This window comes from Peromyscus eremicus, chromosome 3 (assembly GCF_949786415.1).
Source record: "Peromyscus eremicus chromosome 3, PerEre_H2_v1, whole genome shotgun sequence".
Lineage (NCBI taxonomy): Eukaryota > Metazoa > Chordata > Mammalia > Rodentia > Cricetidae > Peromyscus > Peromyscus eremicus.
The window spans coordinates 124,242,860-124,268,540 of record NC_081418.1 but is presented as its reverse complement, the minus strand read 5'-3'; the positions used below and the strand labels follow the sequence as shown (position 1 = coordinate 124,268,540).

Below are 25,681 nucleotides of genomic sequence, written 5' to 3'. Positions count from 1 at the left end.
CCGGCATCTTAAATGGCTACATCTTTTTTTCCCTTTAGTTTTTTGAGATGGGGTTTCTCTGTGTAGCTTTGGAGCCTGTCCTGGAACTCGTTCTGTAGCCCAGGCTGGCCTCGAACTCACAGAGATCCACCTGCCTCTGCCTCCCAGTGCTGGGATTAAAGGCGACCACCGCCTGGCTAAATGGCTCCATCTTAACAACTGATTAGCAAGAACTTTACCTTGGTGGTGGGGGAAGAGTAACAATGGAGCCCAGATGTTGTAGGGGAGGACTTCAGTTCAGATCCCATCACCCACACTAGGCAGATCAAACTGCCTATTAACTCCAGCTTCTAGCCTCCACATATAGGCACCTGCACAAAAATACAACTTAAAAGTAAGACTTTCATCTGGGATGGTATTGCATACCTTTAATCCCAGCACCTGGGAGGCAGAGGCCAGTCAGGGCTATGTAACAAAACCTCATCTAGAGGGGGAAAAAAACTCATAGCTCATTTCTTATTCTAGTAACCATATTAACAATTTACCAACCAGAGATGAAGATGACATAGTACCCACTGTATTTGCAGTGTCTTTGATCAGATTTTTTGTATACTTATAGAATTAGATCTGTGATGAATCAAGCATAAACCTGGTATATTAGCTTGAGAACGTAGCATTGAAAGTACTAGTTTATTTGTTCAGTGAATATTAAATGCTCACTGGCAAATACTGTGTCAGGAACTTGGTAAATGGTGATGAAAACAGAACTATCCTTGCACATCCTGGCTCTGCCCAGCTTGCTTTGAGATTTAAACGGTTTCTTTTGTCAAAGGTGGAAACTTGTAAATTTGTTCAATAATTTGACAATTGCAAAAATGCCCATCTAGGATATAAAACCTTTACAAATTTATTAATCCCAGTTCATTCTCTACTAAGTAATTCCAAGCCAACTGGCTACTGACTATGCTGTCAATGTGGATTCTGTTTTCAAAGAAAGGAAGTACTGTGTCCTTTGTTCTAAATAGAAACACCATAATGAAAATCTAAGCTGAATGAAGCCAGACTCTCCAAAATAACTTCCCATCAAAGCTTAAGCAGGGCTTGTTTAGGACACACTATTGCGGGACTGATGAGTACTGAGGTTATTTCATTTCCCATAGCACTATCTGAGGAAGGATTCAGTACAACTGGAGAACTGAATGATGAACTAGGCCTCCCAGGTCAGGGTTTCATTTAAAGATACATTAGCTCCCCCACAAACATTGACAGGATTTATTTATTTGTTTATTGGGTTTTGAAAAGTAAGACATGTATACTAAAGGAAAAGTTGCTTTAATTTGGCTTGTTGGTCCCATACGTCATCTACCGACACTTGGACTACTTAGTAATGTCTTATTACTAATAGCCACACAAAGCACCTTTGCCCTGTTTTGGTTGTGTGTATTTTAAGGCAGATGGTAAACTAGGTCTTGAGGGATGCTTTACTTTCTGAGGGTGATATAAAGAACTTAGGCTATAGAACATTAGGCTTCACAGGTGATAGAACGTGACCTAAAGTGTTCTCAAACTTAGAAGCCAAGGCTTCTCAGGAAATACCATTACGGTCACCTTGCTAACAAAGCGTTCTGGAGTAGTTAAGCAGTAAAGACTGCAATGCTAAGTTACTTTTTTGCCATTTTTCTCCCAAAGCTGACACGTCCAGCATTAGGAACTATAAATATACAGTCGTCTTCATTCTTTGCATTACCAAGGAGCATGTCTTCCTCCATCATGTTCTGAAGGATGAACAAAGGCTTGAGGTGTGCGTTTTAGAAGATAAACTGCAGCATGAAGGCCCCCGATGTTCACCCAGACTGTATGGACCTTTCGCCACACATGTCCCATTCCAGATAATGCCTGGTACACACAAAAAACATAAAATCATTACGCTGCCAAGTCTGCTTTTAAACCAACCTGGAATCTTTGCCACTTAAATGTTATGGGTGGTGGGTTGGAGAGTTGGCTCAGAAGTTAGAGCACTTGCTGTTCTTGCAGAGGATCTGGGTTCAGTTTCTAGCACCTACATGGCAGCTTACAACTATCTACAGCTCCAATTCTAGGGGGTCCATCCAATACCCTCTTTTGTCCTTTGAGGGCACCAGGCATAAATGTGGTACACATACAGGCAGGTGAGAGAGAGAGAGAGAGAGAGTGAGTGTGTGTGTGTGTGTGTGTGTGTGTGTGTGTGTATGAGCACGCGTGCAGGCGAAGTAAGGAAGGGTCTCACTGAACCCAGAAGCTCACTGAATGGCTCTGAGGGTCCACCTGTCTGCCTTGCCTGCTGTGCCCCTATCCTATCACTAGGGTCCAAAGCCTTCTTTTAAGAATCCTAAAGTTGCCTTTGGCTGAGATTTTAACTCTCATGTTCGGTACCTTGGTAAAACATTTCTTGTCCTGAGTAAGCAGTACAGCTCTGCCTGTCCCTGGTCTACAGACACGGCTCATTTCCCGAAGGCAAGCTGGATATAGATTCCAGTTTCTCTTCTTGGAGCCCATCCTATAAAAGAAGGTCAAATAAAAAGTGTTGCAAAAGGTAAATAGGTAGTTTCTTATATGAGATAAGAACAAAATCCAAGGTAGGAAGAAGACATTTTTTAGAGGCCAGAGCTTTGACATTCTACGCCAATAAAGGAAGCTATGTTAGCCAAGTGTTCAGAGTTTTCTATCAAAATGTTTGTTTTTGTTGTATTTTGTTTTTCGAGAAAGGTTTTCTTTGTGTTAACAGCTCTGGCTGTCCTGGAACTCACTTTATAGACCAGGCTGGCCTCAAACTCACAGAAATCCACCTGCCTCTGCCTTCTGAGTGCCGGGACTGCCTGGAATAATTTTTTATAACTGTAACTTATCTCAATGAAGACAAGAAACAAATTATATGAGCCAAACCACTGAGTAGAGAAATCTGTCTCAAGAAGCAAATGCTCCTCAGCCTATAATGTAGAATAGGATCATGTAATGGCATAACGGATGAAATGAATTATGGTACACTTTCTGACTGAGAAGACAAACAGTACAATAACAGGTGAAATCAAACTCCATTTCAAAAAGAGAAAAACCCAATTCTACCTTTTTCCAAATGGCATATCTGTTACAATAATATCCACAGAAGCAGTTCTTAGTGGGAGGTTGCAGATATCCCACTGAATAGCATCAATGGGCAAACCCCAGGATGTTTTTCTGTAGAGACAAAGGAAAGATACTCAATATATTCTCCCAGGCTAATGAGATGGCATAGCAGACAAAGGCACTTGCCATTAAGCCTGATGACCTGAGCTTGATTCCTGGGGCCCACCCACATGGTGGAAGGAGAGAACTGAATTCTTCAGTTTGACCTTCAAGCCCCTACTCTTTTGCCCACACACAAATAAATAAATGTAAAAAGAAAAAACATTCTGCAGTATTAATTTTTAAACATTGTTTTTCTAAGAAGAAATGTTACAGTAATATAGGAAGAAATATAGACATAACTGAAATACAAGTTTTTTAAATGGTTATAATTGTTTTTCAAAGGATGTATGGTTTCACACACAATTTTAAAAAGCACCAGAGGAAATGAGTTTACATGTAAAAAAAATGTGTAAAAGGCCAGAGAAATGGCCCAGCTGGCAAAGGTGCCTGCCACTAAGCCTGACAAGAGTTTGATTCCTGGGACCTGGAGGAAGAAGAGAACCAACTCCCACAAGCTGTCCTCTGACTTTACACCATAGCACAGCTCCATGGCACTCTCAGGCCCACACATACACAAATAAACAGAAAGACCAATCCAAAAGGCTTCAAAGGCAAAGTGATTAGAGGATCTGAACAGGCCAGAGCCACGAGTCAAGATTACTGGTAATTTAGAAGTTATGAGAATGGCCTTCATGCTTCTTTCAATTTACATTGTTTTACCTTTTATTTATTTATTTTTTGGTTTTTCGAGACAGGTTTTCTCTGTAGTCCTGGCTATCCTGGAACTCAGTCTGTAGACCAAGCTAGCCTCGAAGTCACAGTGACTCCCAAGTGCTGGGATTAAAGGTGTGTGTTAACCACACCCTGACTCGACTCACATTATTTTAGAAAAAAAGCTAAATAAGTAAACTGTAGTAGTTCTATATGATGGAATGCTGTGTAGTCATTAAAAATGAACCATGTAAAAATACTGAAAGTATTCTCAAATTGGTGACATTAAAATGAATCTACCCATGTACTGCAAATGTAAAAAGTTGGATTTGGTAGTTCATGTCTATAATCCCAGGCTTGGGAAGCGAAGGCAGGAAGATCACTGTGAGTCTGAGGCCAGCTGCACTATACAGTGAGTTCAAGGTAAGAGCCAGTTATAGGATATGACCTTTTCTAAATAAATAAACCTATACTATACTATACTGTTTGGGGGAAAAGACAAATAATGAACAAAAAAGGAGAAATAAAATTGCAATAAAATATGGAAATTGAAGTTACATTAATTATAAGTGATTTTCAATAAGCTAGATGGTATCTTCCAACACTGTTCATTTGGTTCTAAAGGTATCACAAAGCATAGGCAATGAATGACAATTCCAAGTCAGTATGGAGAGTGACTTGCAAAGATGCAATGCGGTCTTTGAAGTTAAACTTACCCATCTTTAATCTGGCTCTTAGTCAACAGAGATGAGATGTTATTTGCTGCTCTGTTCACTGCCAGTGGGTTGTTGTCCCCAGCAATATGGTAACAGTGAGACCACTCAGTAGCCCCCTATGAGACAAGAATGTTGGTTAAATATGCCACAAGAGACAATTAAAGGGACAGTCATTACGGTCAATTTTCAATAACATGGTGACCCGTGCCATTTATTTCTCTAGCAGAAATGACCTCCCTGTTCTTTTTCTGCCTGCTGAATTCTCACCCACTGGAGACGTGGCTCCAGTGTCACCCACTACCACATCAGTGTCAGCCCCAGAAGCACTTTGTACACCTCTGTTGCTGACTTGTCCCATTTTTAACTGTCTATCAATTCTGTCTTCCAAGTAATCTAGCAACTCTTCCCGGATAGGTCTAGTATTTTATTCAATCCCTACCCAGCAAAGGCTGGCACATACAAGAGACTAATTCACTAAATAAACATGATTTTAAAAAATTATCCAAACTGCCAGGTGGTGGGGGCGAATGCCTTTAATCCCAGCACTTGGGAAGCAGAGGCAGGCAATCTCTGTGAGTTCAAGGCCAGCTTTGTCTACAGAGCGAGTTCCAGGAGCCAGGACTGTTATAGAGAGAAACCTTGTCCCGGAAACCCTCCACCCCCCAAAATATTAACCAAACTAACCAGACCTATATTCTTGGATTGTGAAAGTTTAGCTTTTAAAAGATAACCACCATATATCTCTGAAAGGATTTTGTAGTTAAGTAAAAAATGTCACCAGAATATATATGCCAAGCAATACATACTTGTGAAACGAGTACACTAAGGTAGTTTGTGCCATGAAGACATGCATGCATGAATGCAGCACTTCATAACTTTGTATTTTGCTCAGATCTCTGAAGCTGATGACATATTCTAGTCTATTATTCTACAATGACTGCAAGCAAAAGGAATGTTCAGGTATGCCAGAAACTGGGTAGGTAGGGATACAGAAGGAACCCACAGGGTAAGTCTCTCAGGTGATTCTTACCCACTGGAGATGTGGCTCCATTGGGTAAGAATCTTTGCCAACTATTTTTTTTTTTAATTTTTAATCCAATTTGGATTTCCCACCTCAAGCTGCACTTTACATTACTTCTAAATCTCAGAGTATCCTCTGAGTAGGCCAGGTATATGATACTTTAGTGGCCACATCTGTCCACAGACCTTGGCAACTTTTCACGATTTCCATCATTCCTCAGCTAAAGTTACTACAATGGTGCTCTCGTGCCTATTTTTACATGGAAATGGCTCAGACTGTTTTTCCCCCTCTTTTATTCTGGTGTCTATTTCTGTTGCATGTTTCTGGACACATGGTAACTTTACCTGGTATTTCATAGAAAAGTCATGGTTTAATGCTGGAGAACCACAACTTTGTTTCCACAATTCTTGACCGTAACTAAACTCTCTGGTTCAGATCTCAAGCAGGAGTCATTCCCCAGCCAACACTAGTGGAACATGCAGACTATGTGGTTCCTCTTGGATCTTAACTCCTGATCAAAGTCAGACCATAGATTTTCTAATTACACTCTGGATTATTTTACCCTTTATGGGTTGCTTTGGGCTTGCTCATCTGTCCCATTTCTGCCCACTCAACACAATCTGTGGTACTTCTGTGCAGTTTCTTTTTACTGGCTTTTGGTATAGTCTGGAATATTTCACTGTGTTTCACACAAAACTAAGTGATTTTCCTGTGAGCTCCTGCCTGTCAATCACTTACAGACACATAGGTGATGTGATTCACTCAGTCTCAACAGTTCTCTACCTACAAGATCCCATTCCCACTGTGTGTGGGGCTCACACTTGTAATCCCAGCACTCTGAGAGAGGCTCAGACAGGAGGACTGCCATGAATTCAAGGACGGCCTGTGCTACGTACCAAGACCCTGCCTCAAAAAGGTTAAAAAAATAAAATAAAAAAATCTTTTCAGTTCTTGTTTTGCCTTCTGCAGTTTGTTTTGTTCTGTTTGTTTGTTTGGTTTTGATTTTTTGAGACAGGGTCTCTCTGTGTAGCCCTGACTGTCCTAGAACGCACTCTGTAGACCAGGCCTAGCCTCTAACTCAGAGATCTGCCTGCTTCTCCCTCCCAAGTGCTAGGATCAAAGGCGTGGGTCACCACTGCTCAGTGCCTTCTTTAGTTTTTATAAGTGAGGTAGTAATTCTAAAATTATTTAAGGTCACTGGGTATGTAGCTTTGTCAGATTTCCTAAAACATGTAATTTTTTAAAAAAGAAAACAGGTAAAAAAGACTGAGTGTGGTAGTTTGTGCCCTTAATCCTAGAAAAGATGGGCAAACCTCTGAGTTCGAGGCCAGCTAGGGCTATATAGTGAGACCCTGTCTCAAAACAGAGAAACAAATATAAGGAATGCTCATAGGTGGTGGGTTGGTTTCTAGTTTTGTTTTGCAGTGCTGAAGATCAAGTCCAGGACCTCTGGCATGCCAAGCAAGTACCCCACCCCAGCACTGAGCCACACCACTGAGGTTTCTCCTCTTCATAACTAAACTTGTTCACTCCAGGAAGCTCTAACTATCGAGATGAAAACCAACTTCCTCCCGTGTATGACACCTTCAGTTCTCCTCTGCTAGTCAATCTAGTGGCTGAGCCGTCACTTCCAGCTCCTCTGTGAGCCAGAAAACAAGTATTACTGTTCAGTTGTATGGCACTGGGCTGTTTGAAATACATGATAGTATCACTTGCTTATGTAAAAATAAAGAGGCGTGATTACCTCTATTGGTATTGCCCCTGTTCCACACATTGGATCCACTATTACATCAGTAGGTTTAGGTTCACAGAGCCTGGAGGGAGAAAACAATTCAGCACATGTGAGATCAGCCAAAAGCTGAGGCTTCCGAAATAGAGATTCCTAAAGGTTAGGACACAGGCATGAAGGAGCAGCAATCTATAGTCTGAAAGTCAGGAGCAGTGCTCACCTATGTGTACAAACTTTGGGTTTCAGACTCAATGCTGAAAAAAGTAAAAGAAAGAATTGTTATCCCAGCACTCAGGAAGCTAAGCTGAGAAGATTCTTTTTTTTTTTTCTTTTCGAGACAAGGTTTCTCTGTGTAGCTTTGCGCCTTTCCTGGATCTCGCTCTGTAGACCAGGCTGGCCTCGAACTCACAAAGATCCGCCTGCCTCTGCCTCCCGAGTGCTGGGATTAAAGGCGTGCGCCACCACCACCCGGCGAGAAGATTCTTTAGAAGACATTTGCTGACAACCAGGCATTCAGTATCCTTTCATTTTGTGTATAATGTAGAGATAATGTCTTTAACATAAAATAACTGCTTTAACTTTATACACTTGTTATTTCACTGAATCCTTGTAACAACCCCATTACTATTTAACAGATAAACTGATGCAAAGAAGCATTTTTCCTAGAACCCAAAACGAGGTGACAGTCAGGACCACAGGTCCCGTTTTTCTATCTGCTCTGTGTAGTACCAATCCTCAGGTTACTGTTTTGTCTGTTCTAACCTTTTCATGTTTTGTTTGAGACCTTACACCATGCATGCTAACAATCTCCCTCATAAGACAGATTCTTAGGCAAGCCTGTAATGTCAGTCACTGCTAATGAGCCAGGACTGGGCATCTGATCAAAACATGTCACTCAAATCCTCTTAGGAATTTGTAATAAAGAGCAAGTAGCCCCTGGTTGTGTGAACTAGTCATGTACAACTGGAGGTACATATATTTAAATGCGGGCAGCCATGTGCACAGGTGAGCTGAGCATATGTCCATAAGCTTTCAAGAGACAGAAAAGCAAGCTCGTGTTTTCTACTACCTAGTTTCTACACTTCTTAATTTTTAACCTTTATGTATGGATGTTTTGCCTGCATGCATATCTGCATCACAGATAAGTATTGCCTGTTGAAGCCAGAAGAGGCATCACATCCCCAGACTGGAGTTATAAACAATTGTGAGCCACCATGTTGGTGCTAGGAATTGAACTAAAGAACTCTGGAAGAGCAGCCAGTGCTCCTACGGTGCTATGCCATTTTTTCAGCCCCATAGTCTACCTTTCTTGAGATGGCTTTCAAGATTTTTTGTGGATTTGATATATTTGCTCATCTCTCCAACCACCTTATCCTTAGCATAATTATCACTTCATGTATAGATGTGTACATGCGTACACACTTGTGTTTGCCTACATGCATGTGAAGGCTAGAGGTCAATACTGGGAATCATTTTCTCTCTCTTGTTTGGTTTTGGTTTTTTGAGAGAGGGTCTCTCTACAGAGCCCTAGCTGTCCTGGAACTCACTATGTAGACCAGGCTGGCCTTGAACTCACTGAGATCCACCTGCCTCTGCCTGCCAAGTGCTGAGATTAAAGGTGTGTAATGCCTGGCTGGGCATCTTCCTCAATTGTTCTTCACCTCAGTTATTGAGAAAGGGTCCCTCACAACCTGGAGCTCATAAATTCAGTTAGACTGGCTGGCCAGGGGTCCTCCTCTCTCTGCCTCCTTGGTGCTGGAATTAGACGCATGTGCTGCTGGTAGGTCAAACTCAGGACCTTATCTTGTGCAGAAACTGTACTGAGTTACTTCCTCAGCCCAATCATCACTTTTTTATTCTATTTAGCTTTTTAATACTTGCACCCAAAATACTTCTTTGTATGCTGGTTTCTATAATCACAGCTGGAGACAAATAATCAATGTCTGTTCAATGAATGAAGTTTAAGAGTGTTTGCTTTAAATTTTTTGTTATCAACTTCATATGCTCCAGTTGTGAGGAACTATGAGTCCACATATGACCAGGATGAAAGAGGAAGCAAGGACTAGAAAGGAAGAAAATATACTTATATAACTCATTAGGATATGCCAGGCACTGTACAGAATAAGACAACCTATCTGTATTTCTGCATTTAGTTTTCATGAACACAACTTTTTAATAAAATATTTTTATTTTTTACTAATGTGTATGTATTTGTGTGTGTCTCTCTCTGCATGTGCACATGTGTATTGGTACCCATGGAGGCCAGAAGAAGGTATTGGAAAAGGGTGTGGAGTTGGAATTAAAGACAGTTGTAAGCTTCCAGACATGGGTGCTGGGAATTGAACTCTGGTCCTCTGGGAGAACAGCAACAACTAGTAACTGCTGAGCCATCTCTATAACCCCAAAGTCAGCCACCACTCTATTTTTTCAAAAGGATGTGTATGTGTGCATGTGTGGGTGGATGTGTGCATGTAAATGCTGATGCCTGCAGAAGACAGAGGCTTGAATCCCCTGGAGCTGGAGTTGCAGGTCATTATTATCTGACAGCCTGAGTGCTGGGAACCAAATTCAGGTCCTCTTCAGCATGCACTCTTTTTTTTGTTTTTTTTTTGTTTTTTGTTTTTCGAGACAGGGTTTCTCTGTGTAGCTTTGCGCCTTTCCTGGATCTCGCTTTGTAGATCAGGCTGGCCTTGAACTCACAAAGATCCGCCTGCCTCTGCCTCCCGAGTGCTGGGATTAAAGGCGTGCGCCACCACCGCCCGGCTAGCATGCACTCTTAAACCTCTGAGCCATCTCTCCAGCATGAATAAATTTTTTCTTCTTTTTCTTTTTTTGTTCATATGGAACACTACACAAATCTGTCTGTCATCTTTATACAGGGACCATACTAATTTTCTCTTTATTGCTTTAATTTTAGCATATGTACTGCCAAACTGAGTACATGAATAATCTTTTGAGTCCCATGCCAGTCTTGAAATCTCAAGATTGGGGGGTGGGGCGAGGGGCAGAGGGGGGGAACTTTAAGAAAGGAAACACCAATGACAGAAAAATGACAGCAGCAGGGGTTGGGGATTTAGCTCAGTGGTAGAGTGCTTGCCTAGCAAGTGCAAGGCCCTGGGTTCGGTCCTCAGCTCTGGGAAAAAAAAAAAAATGACAACAGCAAAGAGTTGCTTGCCTTGCACTTCTGAAAGTCCCAAGATGATCCCTGGGTTGCTGCCAGTGTAACATTTAAACATATGAGTAAGCAGGGTGTGGTAGTGTGTTCTATGAGCCCAGCACTCAGGATACCAAGGCTGGCCTGTGCTGCATTGCAACACCTTCACTCAATGTACCAGTTCTGTATTCACTTACACATTTTAAGGCTCTCTTGTCTGCTTCACTGTATAAAAACAAAGCCCAGCAAATCTGGCTCTATCTCCTAAAAAAGGATATCCTTTCTCAACAGAGACGGCCAATCCACCAAAGACATACATGAAACTACCACTCTCACTTTCTAATCAATAATACTAACACACCAGCTAAGCCGACAACAGTGAGACTGAAGAGGAAATAGGCAACTTTGTAATTCTAACCAAGACATTTTTTTAGAAAATGAGTGTTTTAAAGCAAAACTCAGAGTAAAGTGTCCATTGCAATAAAGATAGAAAATCCCTTCTGTTACCTCAGCATCCCATAGGCAAGTGTTGACCTAAGAGTTGTAGGTCCAAAATGTGTAATATTTCTTCGATGGAGACTCTCCTCTGTCAATGCAATGCCGACAATGACTTCATTATCATGGATGTTCAGGAGAACCTACGTCAAATTAGATGAAAGAAACAGTTGGCATTCTTTAAGATCTTTTTTTTTGTTGTTTTACATAGGGCCTTAGCTGAGTGTGGTGCTGCCTCCCAAGTGCTTTAATCCCAGCACTCAGGAGGCAGAGGCAGGTGGATATCTGTGAGTTCAAGGTCAACCTGGTCTACATAATGAGTTTCAGAACAGTCAGGACCAGATAAAGAGACTGTCTCAAACAAAATGAAACAAAACAAAAACAAAAAAAAAAAAATTTAAAAGACAGTTCTGAGTCAAGATTGGCTTGAATTTCTTTTTTCTTTTCCTTTTTTTTTTTTTTGGTTTTTTGAGATAGGGTTTCAGTGTAGCTTTTGGAGCCTGTCCTGGAACTCACTTTGTAGACCAGGCTGGCCTCGAACACACAGAGATTCACTTGCCTCTGCCTCACGAGTGCTGGGATTAAAGGCGTGTGCCACCACTGCCCGGCCTGGCTTGAATTTCTTTTGTAGGTTAGCTGGACTGAAACTCAAAACCCTCCTGCCTCTGCCTCATAAATGCTATGATCATAAGTATGTGATATATGTTTGCCTTATTAAGAAGTTTTGAAGTCTTAAGATAAAACAAAAACAAGACAACTCTCTTACTCAGGGCTGGGGTGAGGACTCAGTGGAGAAGTACTTGCAATTATGAAGACCTGAGTTTGGATACTCAGCACCCACAGAAAAGCCAGGCATGGCTTGTACTCACATATCTACCAAGCACAAAAGCTTTCTTTTTAGAAAATTTTTTATTTTTTATTTTATGTGCATGAGAATTTTGCCTAAATGTGTATCTGTACACCACATGCACACTTGGTGTCCATGGAGACCAGAAAAGGGTGTCAGATCCTTGGAAACTAGTTACAGACCATTGTGAGCGCCTGCCATGTAGGTGCTGGGAATTACACCTGTACTGTCTGGAAGAACAGCCAGTTCTTTTAACCACTGAGCCATCTCTCCAGCCTCCCAAACTATCTGATTGAGTTATACTTTGCATGCTTACTATAAAGTGCATAAAATTCATTTATTTATGTATTTATTTATTTATGTGTATATGCGGACAGGGTGTAGAAATCAGAGGACAACTTCCACCATGTGTCCTAGGAATTGAACTCAGGTCAACAGCCTTGGTGGCAAGTCTGTCTACCCACTGAGCCATTTCATGAGCCCAGAGGTATATAAATCTTAACTACATACATATTTCAGTGAGCTTTGACCTATATACAGTACCCTTTAGAAGGTTCCCTTTGTTTCCTTCTTGGACAACATGCAGGGTGATCATTAATCTGACCACTACTATTATAAATTAGTTGTATCATTTCTGAACTTCACAAAAATGAAATATATGTATTTTCCTCTATATATTATTTTCATTGAATTTTAAAATATTTTCTTTTCACTCACTATATATACAAGCTGGCTATCACTAGATTATCTCCCAGATTTTATTATATTAACGTATTTTGATGACATGGCTTTAAAATATGAGTGTATGAGTGTGTGTGTGTGTGTGTGTGCATTTTATTGTTTTTTAAAGACAGGATTTAGATGGGCAGTGGTGGCATACACCTTTAATCACAGCACTCGGGAGGCAGAAGCAGGTAGATCTCTGAGTTCGAGGTCAGCCTGGTTTACAGAGCAAGTTCTAGGATAGCCAGTGTTACAAAGAGAAAGCTGTCTCAAAAAGCCAAAAAAAAAAAAAAAAAAAAAAAAAACAACACCAAAAAACCAGACAGGGTTTCACTATGCACTCTACACTCTGGCTAGCCTAGAACTTGCTACAGAGAAGACCAGGGCTAGCTTTCAAATAAGAGATCAGCCCATCTCTGCTTCCTGAGTCAAAGGCATGTACCACCACACTTGGACTACATATATTTTTTAAATGACTACATTTTGGGAAACCACTTCGAACATCCGTAAGTGCAGCAAGCCCACTTTCACAGCAGACTCTCAAATGTACCTTCTCTCCAAAGCTGACACCATGTCACATTTGCTTTATCAACTACTGTTTTCTTAGTACTTTTACATAATGTCTGCTATGACTATCTTTGTCCTAGTGTTCCTAATTCAAAAATATTCTTCTTTTGTTGTTTGGCTTTTCCAGACAGGGTTTCTCTGTAGCTTTGGAGCCTGTCCTGGAACTCACTCTGTAGCCCAGGCTGGCCTCGAACTCAGGGAGATCCACCTGCCTCTGCCTCCCGAATGCTGGGATTAAAGGCGTGTGCCACCACTGCCCGGCTCAAAAATATTCTATGAAGATAAAATGTTCCCCAATCTTCCCCTTAGAATGTCCTCATCAGTTTTACCAAAGACAGCAGTCAAGAGCTGACACTCCAACATGCAAGGCCCTGTTCTACACATCTTACTCGAGTGGCCTCATTTCCTATAAGCCCCTCTGAGCCTAGGACACAGAGACATCAGTTCATATGCCCTTCATACCAGTGCCTGAGTTACAATTTAACCCAGGCAGTGTGGCTCCATGATTTGTCCTCTGTGTCACCTTGCTAATTTCTAGACATGTCTGTTCTTTAGCCTATTCATTCTCATGGCAGCTGTGTAAGAGAATATGGCATGAGGAATTGTACTAATCTGACTTTTTTTTTTTTTAAGAAAAGTTACAAAGAAAGTGACATGCTCCAGATTTAAGTACCCCAAAGCAACAGAAATCAACTTCTTGGTAATCATGTCAACTGCTAGGGACCTATACATGCCAACAGAAATTTAAGGAACTCCAATCACTATTATCCACATTAGTCACTCAGTAGTCACAAGGATTCTCAAGCTAACTAACAGGAGGCATTTGGTTTTGAGAACCTAGCTGACTTTTTTAGCGGAGTTGGTTCTAGATGAGGATTAGCCCTAAAACCCAGATTTAAGGGTCTAAAAATTAGATTCCACTATGGTTTAGTTGCAGATAAAAGTTTGTTTTAGGTAAATTTACAATCTAGAAGTCCACATAATATAGAAAAATACTAGACTAGAAACTAGAAAACTGGGTAGACATAACTTAGAAGTAGAGTGCTTGTCTACTATGTGCAAGGTCCTGGGTCTGAGTCCAGCACTGCAATTTTAAAAAAAATGACTCTTCTGCTGGACATGTTGATGCTGAGTTCAGACAGACAGACAGAGAACACCTGAGAGTTTTTCAAGACAGGCTCTCGACATAGTCCTAGCTGTCCCAGAACTCACTATGTAGGCCAGGCTTGCCTTGAACTCACAAAAGATCCTCTGCTTTCTGAGTGCTAGGATTAAGGCGCATGCCCCCATTACTTGAGTTCTGACAGCATCTATCCATTGAGTACTTAGCATATACTAATATACTATACCAAACACTTTAAACCATTATTTCATTTGCCTTCTATAGTATAGACCTTCAAGGTATATACTATTATTGGCTCCATTTGAAACAGAGGCTCAGCTGGGCAGTGGTGGCGCACGCATTTAATCCCAGCACTCGGGAGGCAGAGGCAGAAGGATCTCTGTGAGTTTGAGGCCAGCCTGGTCTACAAAGCAAGGTCCAGGATAGCCAGGACTCCGTCTCAAAAAACCAAAAAAAAAAAAAAAAAATTCAATCTACACATCTATCTCCATAGGCCATGCTGTTCCTAACTACATCCTCCTAGCTTTATGGCCACTGTTTTACTGTCCCTTTACTAAGCTAGTCTAGAAATTCTACAAACATGAGAACCTTTCTTCCCTTTTGTGTGTGAGTGTCTTTCTACTGTTCTACTTTTTGAAATAGGGTCTTGCTGTTTCAGCTGGACTGCCCAACAAGCTCCAGGGTACTGCCTGTCTCTACCTATCAGTGCTAGGGTTAACATGCACACATCTGTTTCCAGCTTCTAGGTGGGTGCTAGGGATCCCAACTCAGGTTCTCAGGCTTGCTCAGCAAGCACTTTACCCACTGAGCCGTTGTCCCAACCCCATTACAGTCATCAGTGGAAGCTGATACCCACCTCTACATCAAAGTTGGTCATATCAGCCTTCCACTTAAAATACTCTTGAACAGAACCCCCAAAATCCCTCGCAGCCTCATTGGAGGTAAAGCAGTGTTTCTCTCCTGCTCTGTTGCAGGTGACTCTAAACTTCTGTACTTGTGGTTCAGTTTCTTCTCTTTCGCCAGTCTCATCTTTGCAAGACGCCAAGACATCGCCCACTAAGGTTGATATTTCTTCTTTGATGGCTGGATTTTCATAATAGTCCAAGATCTGGGGTTCTGAAGTGCTGCTGGTAAGCTTCTTAGCACCTTTCTCTTCTGCTTTGTCTCCCTGTCCACAGTTGGCCTTCTCTTTACCTGCACTCTGGTTTGCCTTTCTGTGCTTTGCTTTCCTCTTCTTGAAACTGGTGTTAATTTGCCAGACTTTTAAAGGGTTAGACCATGGGAGCTTTTCAGCCAATTCTTCAAAGTCCTTTAGAACTTCTTCCTGCAAAGGATGAATGAAATTCTTTTATTTCTCACCACTTCAACTGAACAAATAAATGCCCACTTTCTTTATAGACAGCTCTCTGGTCCTTAGGATGGAGGGGTGGGAGTGCAGAAGCAAAGGGTAAACCAAATAATGCCTGTAATTAAGGAACTCTCAGTGTGAATGAGAAGTGAGGGTATATAAACACTACACTACTAAAGAATAAGAGAAGGCAGATCAGACATATAGCACTGAGGAATGCCGTGAGGGGAAGCAGGGGATGGACGGCAGCAGAGGAAGAAGACAACTAGTCTAGATGACTTCCTTTCAGATCTTCTGAATTTGAATTTCAAACTGTAGAAGTTAAAAATGTTATTTGTCCAGATTTTAAATAGTATGATTATCCATTTGTTTTGTATTTTTGAGACAGGGTCTCTTCTCTGCAGCCCTGGCTATCCTGGAATTGGCTCTTTGGCCGGGCTGCCCTAGAACTCAGATCCACCTGACTCTGCCTCCTAAGTGCTGGGATTAAAGGTGTAGGCCACCACACCTGGCTCATATGATTATGTTTTTTAAAAAGTAAATTTGGCGGTACCTGCCCTATCAAGTTCTTCTCTTCCAGTTTGACTACAGTACTAAGCATGATCTATGGTTACTATGTTTATGTACTGTTTACTAGCAAGGACACTCCTGTAAATGCATGGTGGAAGGACCCAAACTACCTTGACCTTTGCTATAGGCCACACACCTACAACAGCAGAGGCATATAAAGGGTGGTTAATATACAGCTGCCAGGGTGGGTTTATTGGCACAGAGTTGTAATCCCAGCTACGAAGGAACCTGGGCAAAGTTGCAAGTTCAGGTTTCCTGAGCTACAGAGTGGGTTAAAGGCCAGCCTAGATAACTTATTAACACCCTATCTCAAAATAAAAAGTAAGAGGGCCATAGATATAACTCAATGGTACAGTGTACGGGGTCCTAAAGTCAACTGCTAGTACTGCAAGAGTAAACAACAAAGAAGCAGTTACTGGATGACATTTAAATGTGAAATACAGAATGCTGCTATCCAACAGAGCAAACACTATCCAAACAGAGCTATATAATCTATAGAAACCACCACAGTATGGATGTTTAAATGACTTAAAGCTCCAGAAGCCAGGTGTGGTGGTGCACGTCTTTAATCCCAGGCAGAGACAACTGGATCTCTGTGAGCTTGAGGCCAGCCTGGTTTATTAAATGAGTTCCAGGCCAGGTATGGATGCAGTGAGACTCTGTTTTAAAACAAAAAGACAAAACAAAACCTTTAGGAAATGAAATACTCAGTTTCTTAGTCACTTCAGCCATATTTTACACTCCAATCTAGCAATTAGCATGCTGTATCAATACACTTTTTTCAAATATTTGTCCACAGTTCATTGATAAGAGTTAAATGTGCTTTTCTTGATAAACTCCAAAGCCTCTGTTCGCATGAGGCCAGAAAGGAAGTAAAGATTAAAACAATTCATTCAGTGGAATGAAAATTATACTTCAATAAAACAATAAAAAAGAAAAAAAGAGGAAAAGACTTGTTTATCCCCAGTCAGTCCAGGGAGAGCTCTTCTTGGTCTAGAAAATCCTCAGGGTCTGGAAAACCACCAGGACCCTCTTATAAACAGCAGGTCCAAGAGAAACTGCCTTATTCACATATGAGTAAGTTCAAAACTTATCAACACAGCCGAGTGGTGGCGGTGCATGCCTTTATTCTCAGCACTTGGGAAGCAGAGGCAGGCGGATCTCTGTGAGTTCAAGGCCAGCCTAGTCTACAAAGAGAGTTCCAGGACTACACAGAGAAACCCTCTCTCAAAAAAAAAAAAAAAAAAAAAAAGCAGGCACAGTGGTGTGTACCTATAATCCCAGTGCTGGGGTGGGAGAGACAGGAAGATCCCTGAGGTTTTCTCACTAGCCAGCCTAGGTGACAGTGATTTCTAGGTTTACCAAGAGACCCTATCTCAAAGAAAAAAAAAAGGTGGGCCAGGTGGTGGTGGCACGTGCCTTTAATCCCAGCACTCCTGAGGCAGAGGCAGGAGGATCTCTGTGAGTTCAAGGCCTGCCTAGTGTATAGAGTGAGTTCTAGGAAAGGCTCCAAAGCTGCACAGAGAAACCTGTCTGCAGGAAAAAAAAAAAAACAACAACAAAAAAACAAAAAACAGAACCCAATACAAACAAACCAAACCAAACCAACAAACAAAAACCAAGGTAAAGGAGGCTGGAAAGTTGACCCAGTGGTTAAGATCACTTACTGCTCCTGTAGAGGACCCAAGTTTGGATCACTCACTTGATAGTTTACATTATTCACAACTTCAGTTCTAGGGAATCCGGCCCCCTCTTTTGACCTCCGTGCAACAGGCATATGTACCTGGTGCACATACATACATGCAGACAAAACACCCATACACATAAAAAAAAAAATCTAAAAATGAGAATAAGGTGGAGATATGAGTGCTCACCTATACATAAATACCAGTAAAGGCCACACTGAAACCAGTATTCATAGATTCCTGCTGAAAAACAGTAAAGGATGTGGAGAAAAGAAAAGCAAATAGCATGGCAATGAGCAAAAGAGTTCAAAAGAATTGAAGAGAAAATGATTTAAAAAAAAAGGAAGACAATTAACATGTATTTATTTACCTAGGAGATTTGAAATTTTCAGCAATTGAAGATATTTTTCCAGAAAGTTTAAGTGAATTAACAATAAGAGATACTCAAAAGTCTTCAAAGAAAGCTGGGTTTTCCCTTGTTTTTTGGTCATTACATATTTATCAAGATGAACTCAAGACTCTTCACAACATTTGTTGCTAGAAGAACTACCATGGTCTTTCTAGAAGGGAAGACTAGTTCTTTACACTCCAGCTAACAGAATATACAAGATAAACATCCCTCAACTCAGGCCATTAAAAAAAAAACAAGAAACAGCCAGGAATAGGGGCTCATGCTAACAATCCCAGGAGAATCTCTTCAAATGCAAGACTAGCCTGGGCTACAGAACAAAACCTCATCTTCAAAACCAAACAAGCCAACAGTGAAGGGCAAGAAGTACACCTTTATCCACATTTGGCTTTAAGACTAAAATAAAAACAAAGTGTGAATTGTGACTATAAAACAGAAGCAAAGTTAGGTACACTCAGCACATAATAGGAAAGAGAAGTAATTTAAGAATGATGCAACCCTCATTGCTTATACTTACAGGCCAAAGGACAGAGTACATGCTGATAAAGTATATTTACAGGTCCAACAGTAAGGAAGTGAAACAATAAAATCAGAATGGAGTGAAAATGGGGAAAACATGACAATTTCATCTGCAAACATAGCAGGGATATTAAAGAAAATAGTAGAGTAGATAGATAGTACTAAGTTGCATTTATAAAGCTAATAGCTAGGACACAAAAATAAAAGTTCTAAACTATTTAAAAACATAGCAGAAAAGCCAGGTGTGGTAGCACACACCTTTAATCCAAGATCGCTGAGCAGATCTCTGAGTTCAAGGCCAGCCTGGTCTACAAGAGCAAGTTCCAGGATAGCCAGGTCTACACAGAGAAATCCTGTCTCAAAAAATCTAACAAACAGAAATAGGACCTCTCACTGAACCTGGAGCTTATTCAGCTAGGCTGGCTGGCTGAAGAGCATGGGAATCCACCTGTCTCTCTTTCTCCGGAAGTGATGAGGTCACAGCTATTGACGGTCCTGCCTGGCTTTCGTGCAGGTGCTAGAGACTGAACCTGGGTCCTTGTGCTTGTGCAGTAGGTACCTTACCAATAGCGATCCCCTCGCCTTCAAGAACCTTTTCACAGTGATTTCCAAAGCAACTTTGAAAGGTTAGCTCATGTAAATTTGTACCACAACGACCAAATTCACCTCTATTTAGATATCAGAACTTCCTCAACTATACAAATCTTAAGATGACAAAATTCCAAGAATTTAATAAATTTAATAATGTCCTGGTAATTTAAAGGTAAGAGAATTTAAGACAGGAAAAAAATTTTAATACCCAGTAACATTTATTCATGCATAAAACTGACCTTCAAAATTCCCAAATACTTAGCAGCATAACTTTTCAAAAGACTGCCTCTTATTTTTTTAGGTATCATTCAGTTTGTAGTAACTATGAGAAGACTCAAGAGTTAGGGCTGGGGAGTTCAGTGGGAGTGCTCACTTAAGGTGCAAAGGTCAAAGGATCAACCCCCAGGGCATCACTAAAGAAAAAAAGGAATCCGAAGGATTATAATGCTAGTGTTTCTAAACGTTGAAAGTTAGTTTTGTAGGTAGTAAAATTTTTAGTTATTTTCAGTGGATATTTTAGAGCTGTTTGAATTGTGTGTAGGCTTTAGGGTTTAGCTTTTTTAGGCTTTAGGTTTTAGCCTTTTTGTTGCTGTTTAAATTTTTTACTAGAATCTAACAAGGAAAGTGCTTTATCACTTTCTCCCCCAGATCAGTTTCTCCCCCAGGTCAGTTTGATTGATTTGGGAATACTTTGGCTAGCCAAAATAATCTGGAAAACTAATAAAGACCAGAGAATTAGACAGCATACCACAGTTCTTTTAAGAAAGATTACCTCTAAGTTAGACATTAACATAACATAGACAGAAAAAGTTTTAAGCACTTGATTCTGGAAACCTGGCCAGAAAGAGATATAGGAAAAAACCTTAAAGTATTACTGAGGCCTATTTTCACCCTTCAGATTAAACAGCAGCTGAATACTTAGGACTCAGATGATAAATACAGGCTGGAGACAAAGCTGTTGTCTTAACAACTGAAGGGTATTAAATGTTGCTTCGGCTTCACTTCAAAACATGAAGCTAAAACAGGACAAAAGCAAAATGGGGAGGGAATGCTATCTGTGATCTTTCCTTCATGTGCTAGAAGCAATTCCAGTTTCAAACTGGAATTTCAAAATATGTACTACAGGTCAAGCTAATCTAAGAGCAGTCTATTATTTTCTACTGTAACTTCAGGGTTTTTTTTTTAAAAAAAAAAAAAAAACACTGACCTTTAAAAGCAGCTTTTGGGATGGACTGCAAGAGATCTCTGGATTTTAATGACAAAGCTTGTTGTGATCACATATTTCGGTACGTGCCAGATTCTCATTTTATCTTAACATTGTAAACAAATAAACCAACAGCAGAGCTACTGACAGGCAGTAAACAGTAGAAGACAATCTCTTTGGGAAAGATGGCTGAGAATCAGCCACCACACTTAGAATAGCTCACCTTTGTATTTTTGAATTGATAATCTTTAAACTCCTGAACAACCACAAACAAGTTATCAACTGATCTCAGACAATGAACCTAGGGAGGAAAACAAACGTTAGAAACAAACTTCAGAAAATACTTTTGAATAACACAGCTAGCTACAGTTAAATATTTAAAAAAAGAAAAAGGTACAAAAATGTTTCATTTTTGTTTTGAGACAGGGTCTTGCTATGGTGCTCTGGGTTGCCTCAAACTCACAACTTCCCTGACTCAGTTTTTCAGTACTGGGGTTACAGGCAGGTTTTAAAAGTACCCCATATCTGTACTTTTGTTGTTGTTGCTGTTTTGAGACAGTTTCTCTGTGTAGCCCTGAAGGTCCTGGAACTCACTCTGTAGTCCAGGCTGGCCTCGAACTCAGAGATCTGCCTGCCTCTGCCTCCCAAGTGCTAGGACTAAAGGCGTGCGCCACCACCACCCAGCTCATATCTGTATTTTATATTTAAAAATTTCCCCATCCATTTCTTTGGTTACCCATCAGTTCTGCTTTTTCCAGGAGAAAGGGCCAGTGAGATGAAAGTTTGAAATGTCATGTTTGAAGAAGGGAAAAATGTAAACGTAAAATTTTCCCATCCTAAATGTTCCATTCTTTGGTTACCCATCAGCTCCTGCTTTACTCCAGAGAAAGGGCAGTGAGATAAAAGTACAAGAGTTTGATGGACTGGAGAGATGGCTCAGCAGTTAAGAGCACTGGGTGTTCTTCCAGAGGTCCTGAGTTCAATTCCCAGCAACCACATGGTGGCTCACAACCATCTGTAATGAGATCTGGTGCCCTCTTCTGGCCTGCAGGCATCCATGCAGAAAGAACGCTGTATACATAATAAATAAATAAATCTTAAAAAACAAAGTATGGGCTGGAGAGATGGCTCAGAGGTTAAGAACACCGACTGCTCTTCCAGAGGTCCTGAATTCAATTCCCAGCATCCACATGGTGGCTCACAACCATCTGTAATAAGATCTGGCACCCTCTCCTGAATACATAATAAATAAATCTTTAAAAAAAAAGATTTGTTGTTCATTTAAACATGTATTTAGAACTGCACTTTGTCAGAACCCTCCCTTCTCTTTTTACCCCCCAGTTAACTGAGGTTTTTACTGATTTCTAGAGCAGTTCAAACCCTAAGTGCTCGAGTGCTTAGAAATCCCCTCTGGTGCTTGGTTGAACAAGGGAATCACAAGAAAATGAAAATGCAGAGACTGAACTTGGGGGTCGTTCTGTGCCTTCCAGCATCTTGTACAGCAAACCCTGACTTGTCTTTTTACCCCCAAAATATTGTCTTCAGTAGCAACTGAATCTGCCACTGTCAAAATACTTGCATTTATTCCAAATAATCTCGTTTACTCTTAACTGTTTATGCAAATTGTATAAGATTTCTTATGCCCAAGCTTGAAAAATGATTTCCTAGTCGACAAGAGGCCACCACCTCCTCCAGTTGTGTTATTTACATGAGAAGATCACACAGAAGCCCTCCCTCTGCTCCAGTCCCAACAGGGCAGCCGTGAGCTGAGGGAGGTCGAGATGGCTTGTACAGGCACAAGACCTCAAGGACTCTCGCCTGCCTGCGACTGGAGACTGCTAGGCCCTGACACTCGGTGCTGAGGTCGTCTGCAGGGTTTTGCCCTTGGTTTACTGTGGGGGGCTGGGCTGCTGCCAGGTCTCCCCTTCTGAAGTGCAATGCAAAAGGGACGTCATGTATATGCAGCGTTTATCTGGAATTTTTTCTTTGGCTTTTGTTCCTCTCAGTTATGAAACTTGTATGCATGGATTTCACATCTCCATACCTAGACCCACCCATGGGCATTATGACCGTGTCTCCTAAAGGGTCAGTTTTGTTACACAACACGAAGAATGCGTGTTTTTAAAAAAAAAAACAAAAAAACAAAGTACAACAGTTTGAAATGTCATGTAGAAAACAATCCTGGTTTGGAGAAGGGAAAAACGTAAACATAAGTGGAGCTTTATTCTACTTCTTTCATGGCTTGCAGTGGTTTGTTGTGTACTGCAGTGGCAAAGAACGTGGGATTTGAAAGCTGATGTACAGTGCTTGCCTGCAATCTCAGCATTCTGGAGGTAGAGCAAAGGGAATAGGAGTTCAAAGTCATCTTCAGCTGTGTAGTGAAAGTCAGGCTGACCCTGACTATATCAGACTCTATTTCAACCTTCTTTCTCCCCAAAAAACCACATGGGGTTTAAGCTCTAATTCTGTGATGGCTGAGTTACTGAAGACAACTACTACTTTGCTTCTTAAGCCCCCTGATTAATGACAAGAGTAATACTGCTCAATCATCACAAAACTGCTGAAGGCATCAACAAAATACTTGTTTACCAACACATACCACAAATATTATGTGGGTGCCTACTACAAGCCTGGGATACACTGGCAAGATAAAAACAAAATCTAAAAAATCTCCAGGTGATAATCTATGCCCTATGTCACTTGTATAGTAATAAGAAAGCTTGTAGCTTTTGTTAGAATGAGATGTCAGTTTGCAGACCTCTACTTCTCACCTGCAGGAATGCAGAATTACTTTTGATTATGAATGTCTCTGACACAGATGAAATGGAAAACCTCTGCTTTTGTACTTACCCAAACTTCTGCTAAAGTAAATTTAAGTGTCACAGACAGTCATGTCCATTTCATTTTGGTGAATCAATCATCAGGAAATGCTATGATCACCTCTAAAGCATAGTAAACTAACGCTAAAATGTACTAAACTGAACGCACATTATAAAGACATTATAAACATTTAACACTGTGCACTAAAAAATAGTCAATTTCACAAATCAGTACACAACAGAAAACCCAGTGATCCTTTTGAGCAGATCAAAGCAAAGGACTGACTGCCAAGGTGTCTACAAACCAGAAAAGTAATCAAAAAGTAACCAAGTTGAAAGACTAATTTAAATACTCTTTTGTTCAAACCTGAGCCAGACTTTCCACTGGAATGTCAAAATATATCTTGCCCCGGTCTTTGCTGATTCTGCATGATGACTTCAGTTTCTCTCTGACTTCATCTGCAGCTGTTTGCTCAAAGCCAGTAGGTACAGTGGCTCCAATAGTGACTTGGAGATGCTCAGACTCACTTCGGATGCCACTTTCCATCACTGGCACAGACTTCTTGTTCTCTTGAAGGTTCAGATCTAGGAGTTGGCTGGTAACTTCTTGAGTGTCAGACATGATAGAAATGTTTCTGGAAGGCCTAACAGTCTCTTTAAAGGCAATATAGAAAAGAAAAAAAGAGAAATAAACCCCAGTCTTTTCATATTTCAAATGTATGTATCAGAATTAAAACTGTCATATAAATAAGGGAAGGGATTGCAGGCAGTGAAACATGATTAAATAAGCAATACACAGGCACGTAAGAGAAAGGAAAACAAATCAGAGCATTTCCACAGCATGCAGTGTTTGGTTTGGGGGTCATCTGTGTGGCAAGCACCATTTTACAACTATATTTGTTAACATAAAAACAGAAACTCCTCCCACCCTGTCCTTCTAACTAGCAATTCAGAGGGTTTGAATTCTTGCCTCCCACATTCTCAGGTCCAAATGACCCTAAAGCAAAATTAATCGTGCCTAGCCTCAAACTGGGAATTAAATAATATGTCTCAAATTTGGAAGATTTTAATGAGAACAACACAATTCTGGACTAATGATCAAAACTTTTTAGTGTGTAGGTAGGGTATCTATTTTCCTCTCTCTAGTCAAGTGGGCAGTGAGTTTAATAAAGATTAACTCAACTTCCACTATGTAAATTACAAAGCTCTGAAAGCTCAATACATGGTGACGCTGAGATCCAATGATGAGTATCCAGGGGAGATCTTGGAAAAATACCTGAAGTTAGTAAAACAAACTTCCTGTATGTGTGTTTGTGCAGGCTGAAGGGGCTGGAGAGGTGTTACCGTGATGGAGGATCCACACCTCCCATTATATTTTCAAAGGAGTTGTGACTTTGGCTAACACCTTCGCTGGCCCTATGCTGTACCAAGGACAGGCCACAGAGGTGACTACGGTGACACAGTGTCACCGCGGGCCACTGGGAACAGAACTAACTCCACCTTCTACAGGCAGGTTGGAGAATTTGACAGGTGGCTCCGACTAGGAGGGAAGCCTCCCATTCCCACCCGCGATGAAGCCAGGCGAGGGGCCAGATGCTCCATCCCGGCACCGACTGGCACAAAGCCAACGCCGCCCTCCCTCCATCCCGCCTACCCGGCCACTCCCACCCGGGCCAGTTACCGGCTGCAAGCAGACCCTTCCGGCCGCCACACCTGCGGAGAAGGCGCGCTCGGGGCACGCCGCCGGAAGCCGAGTTGCCGCCCCGGAAACGGAAGTCAGGCCTTGGGGGGTCATGGTTCTCCCGCGCTCGGGGTGGGCTCGTGGTGAGACGAGGGTGCGCATAACGCTGTGCGCAGTTGGCTGCACTCTGACCCGGAACAGGAAGCGCTGCGGGCGGGTCACCTGCCCTGAGGTAACCTCCGCGGAGGGCGTAGCCAGAGCTAATGCTGAGTCAGCTCCTCAGTTGTGCCCCGATGTTTGTGTCAGGCGGCAAGCATTTGGATGGTACTATGACTTAATTCCCGTTTTAAAGTCAGAGAAACTAGGTCTAAAGAGATTATCTCTCCCCATTCCCGTCTTGCATAGCAGTTTTTACTTGGAATTCGGTTCTGAGATGGAAGTCTCTCTAGGTAGCGGTGACTGGCCTGGAACTCGCAGAAATCCACGGTCTCTGCCTGTGCATCCGGAGTGCTGGGATTAAAGATGGGTGTCACCACACCCGGCTTGGTTTCTGCAAGGGGCCAGCAAGCTGGGCTGTAACTAGAAT

General features: G+C 41.4%; 1 protein-coding gene, 1 long non-coding RNA gene and 1 other non-coding gene across 5 annotated transcripts in view; 1 reads left to right on the top strand and 2 right to left on the bottom strand.

Moving 5' to 3' along the window:
• Positions 1 to 1,241: 1,241 nt before the first annotated feature.
• Positions 1,242 to 25,225, bottom strand: Thumpd3 (THUMP domain containing 3). 2 transcript variants are annotated; one of them, XM_059258323.1, is made up of 10 exons: positions 25,096 to 25,225; positions 23,782 to 24,068; positions 20,819 to 20,896; positions 15,126 to 15,593; positions 11,022 to 11,152; positions 7,376 to 7,445; positions 4,611 to 4,726; positions 3,082 to 3,192; positions 2,392 to 2,515; positions 1,242 to 1,875 (listed from the first exon to the last, which is right to left on the bottom strand). In XM_059258323.1, exons 2-10 carry the CDS (start codon positions 24,034 to 24,036, stop codon positions 1,723 to 1,725), a joined length of 1,506 nt encoding a protein of 501 aa, XP_059114306.1. In that variant the 5' UTR covers positions 24,037 to 24,068; positions 25,096 to 25,225; the 3' UTR covers positions 1,242 to 1,722. The 2 variants fall into 2 exon arrangements, with proteins under 2 accessions (XP_059114306.1, XP_059114307.1); XM_059258324.1 differs by lacking the exon at positions 25,096 to 25,225 and adding an exon at positions 24,691 to 24,807.
• On the bottom strand, positions 10,195 to 10,301 carry LOC131907522 (U6 spliceosomal RNA). Its single transcript, XR_009378430.1, has one exon. It is a non-coding gene; the product is annotated as a U6 spliceosomal RNA (small nuclear RNA).
• LOC131907265 (uncharacterized) overlaps positions 25,191 to 25,681 on the top strand; it is a 28,518-nt gene continuing 28,027 nt past the window's right edge. Inside the window, exon 1 of one of the 2 annotated variants that reach the window (XR_009378350.1) lies at positions 25,191 to 25,419. This is a non-coding gene — a long non-coding RNA (uncharacterized LOC131907265). The remainder of the gene's footprint in view (positions 25,420 to 25,681) is intronic. The other variant, XR_009378351.1, reaches the window with a different exon arrangement.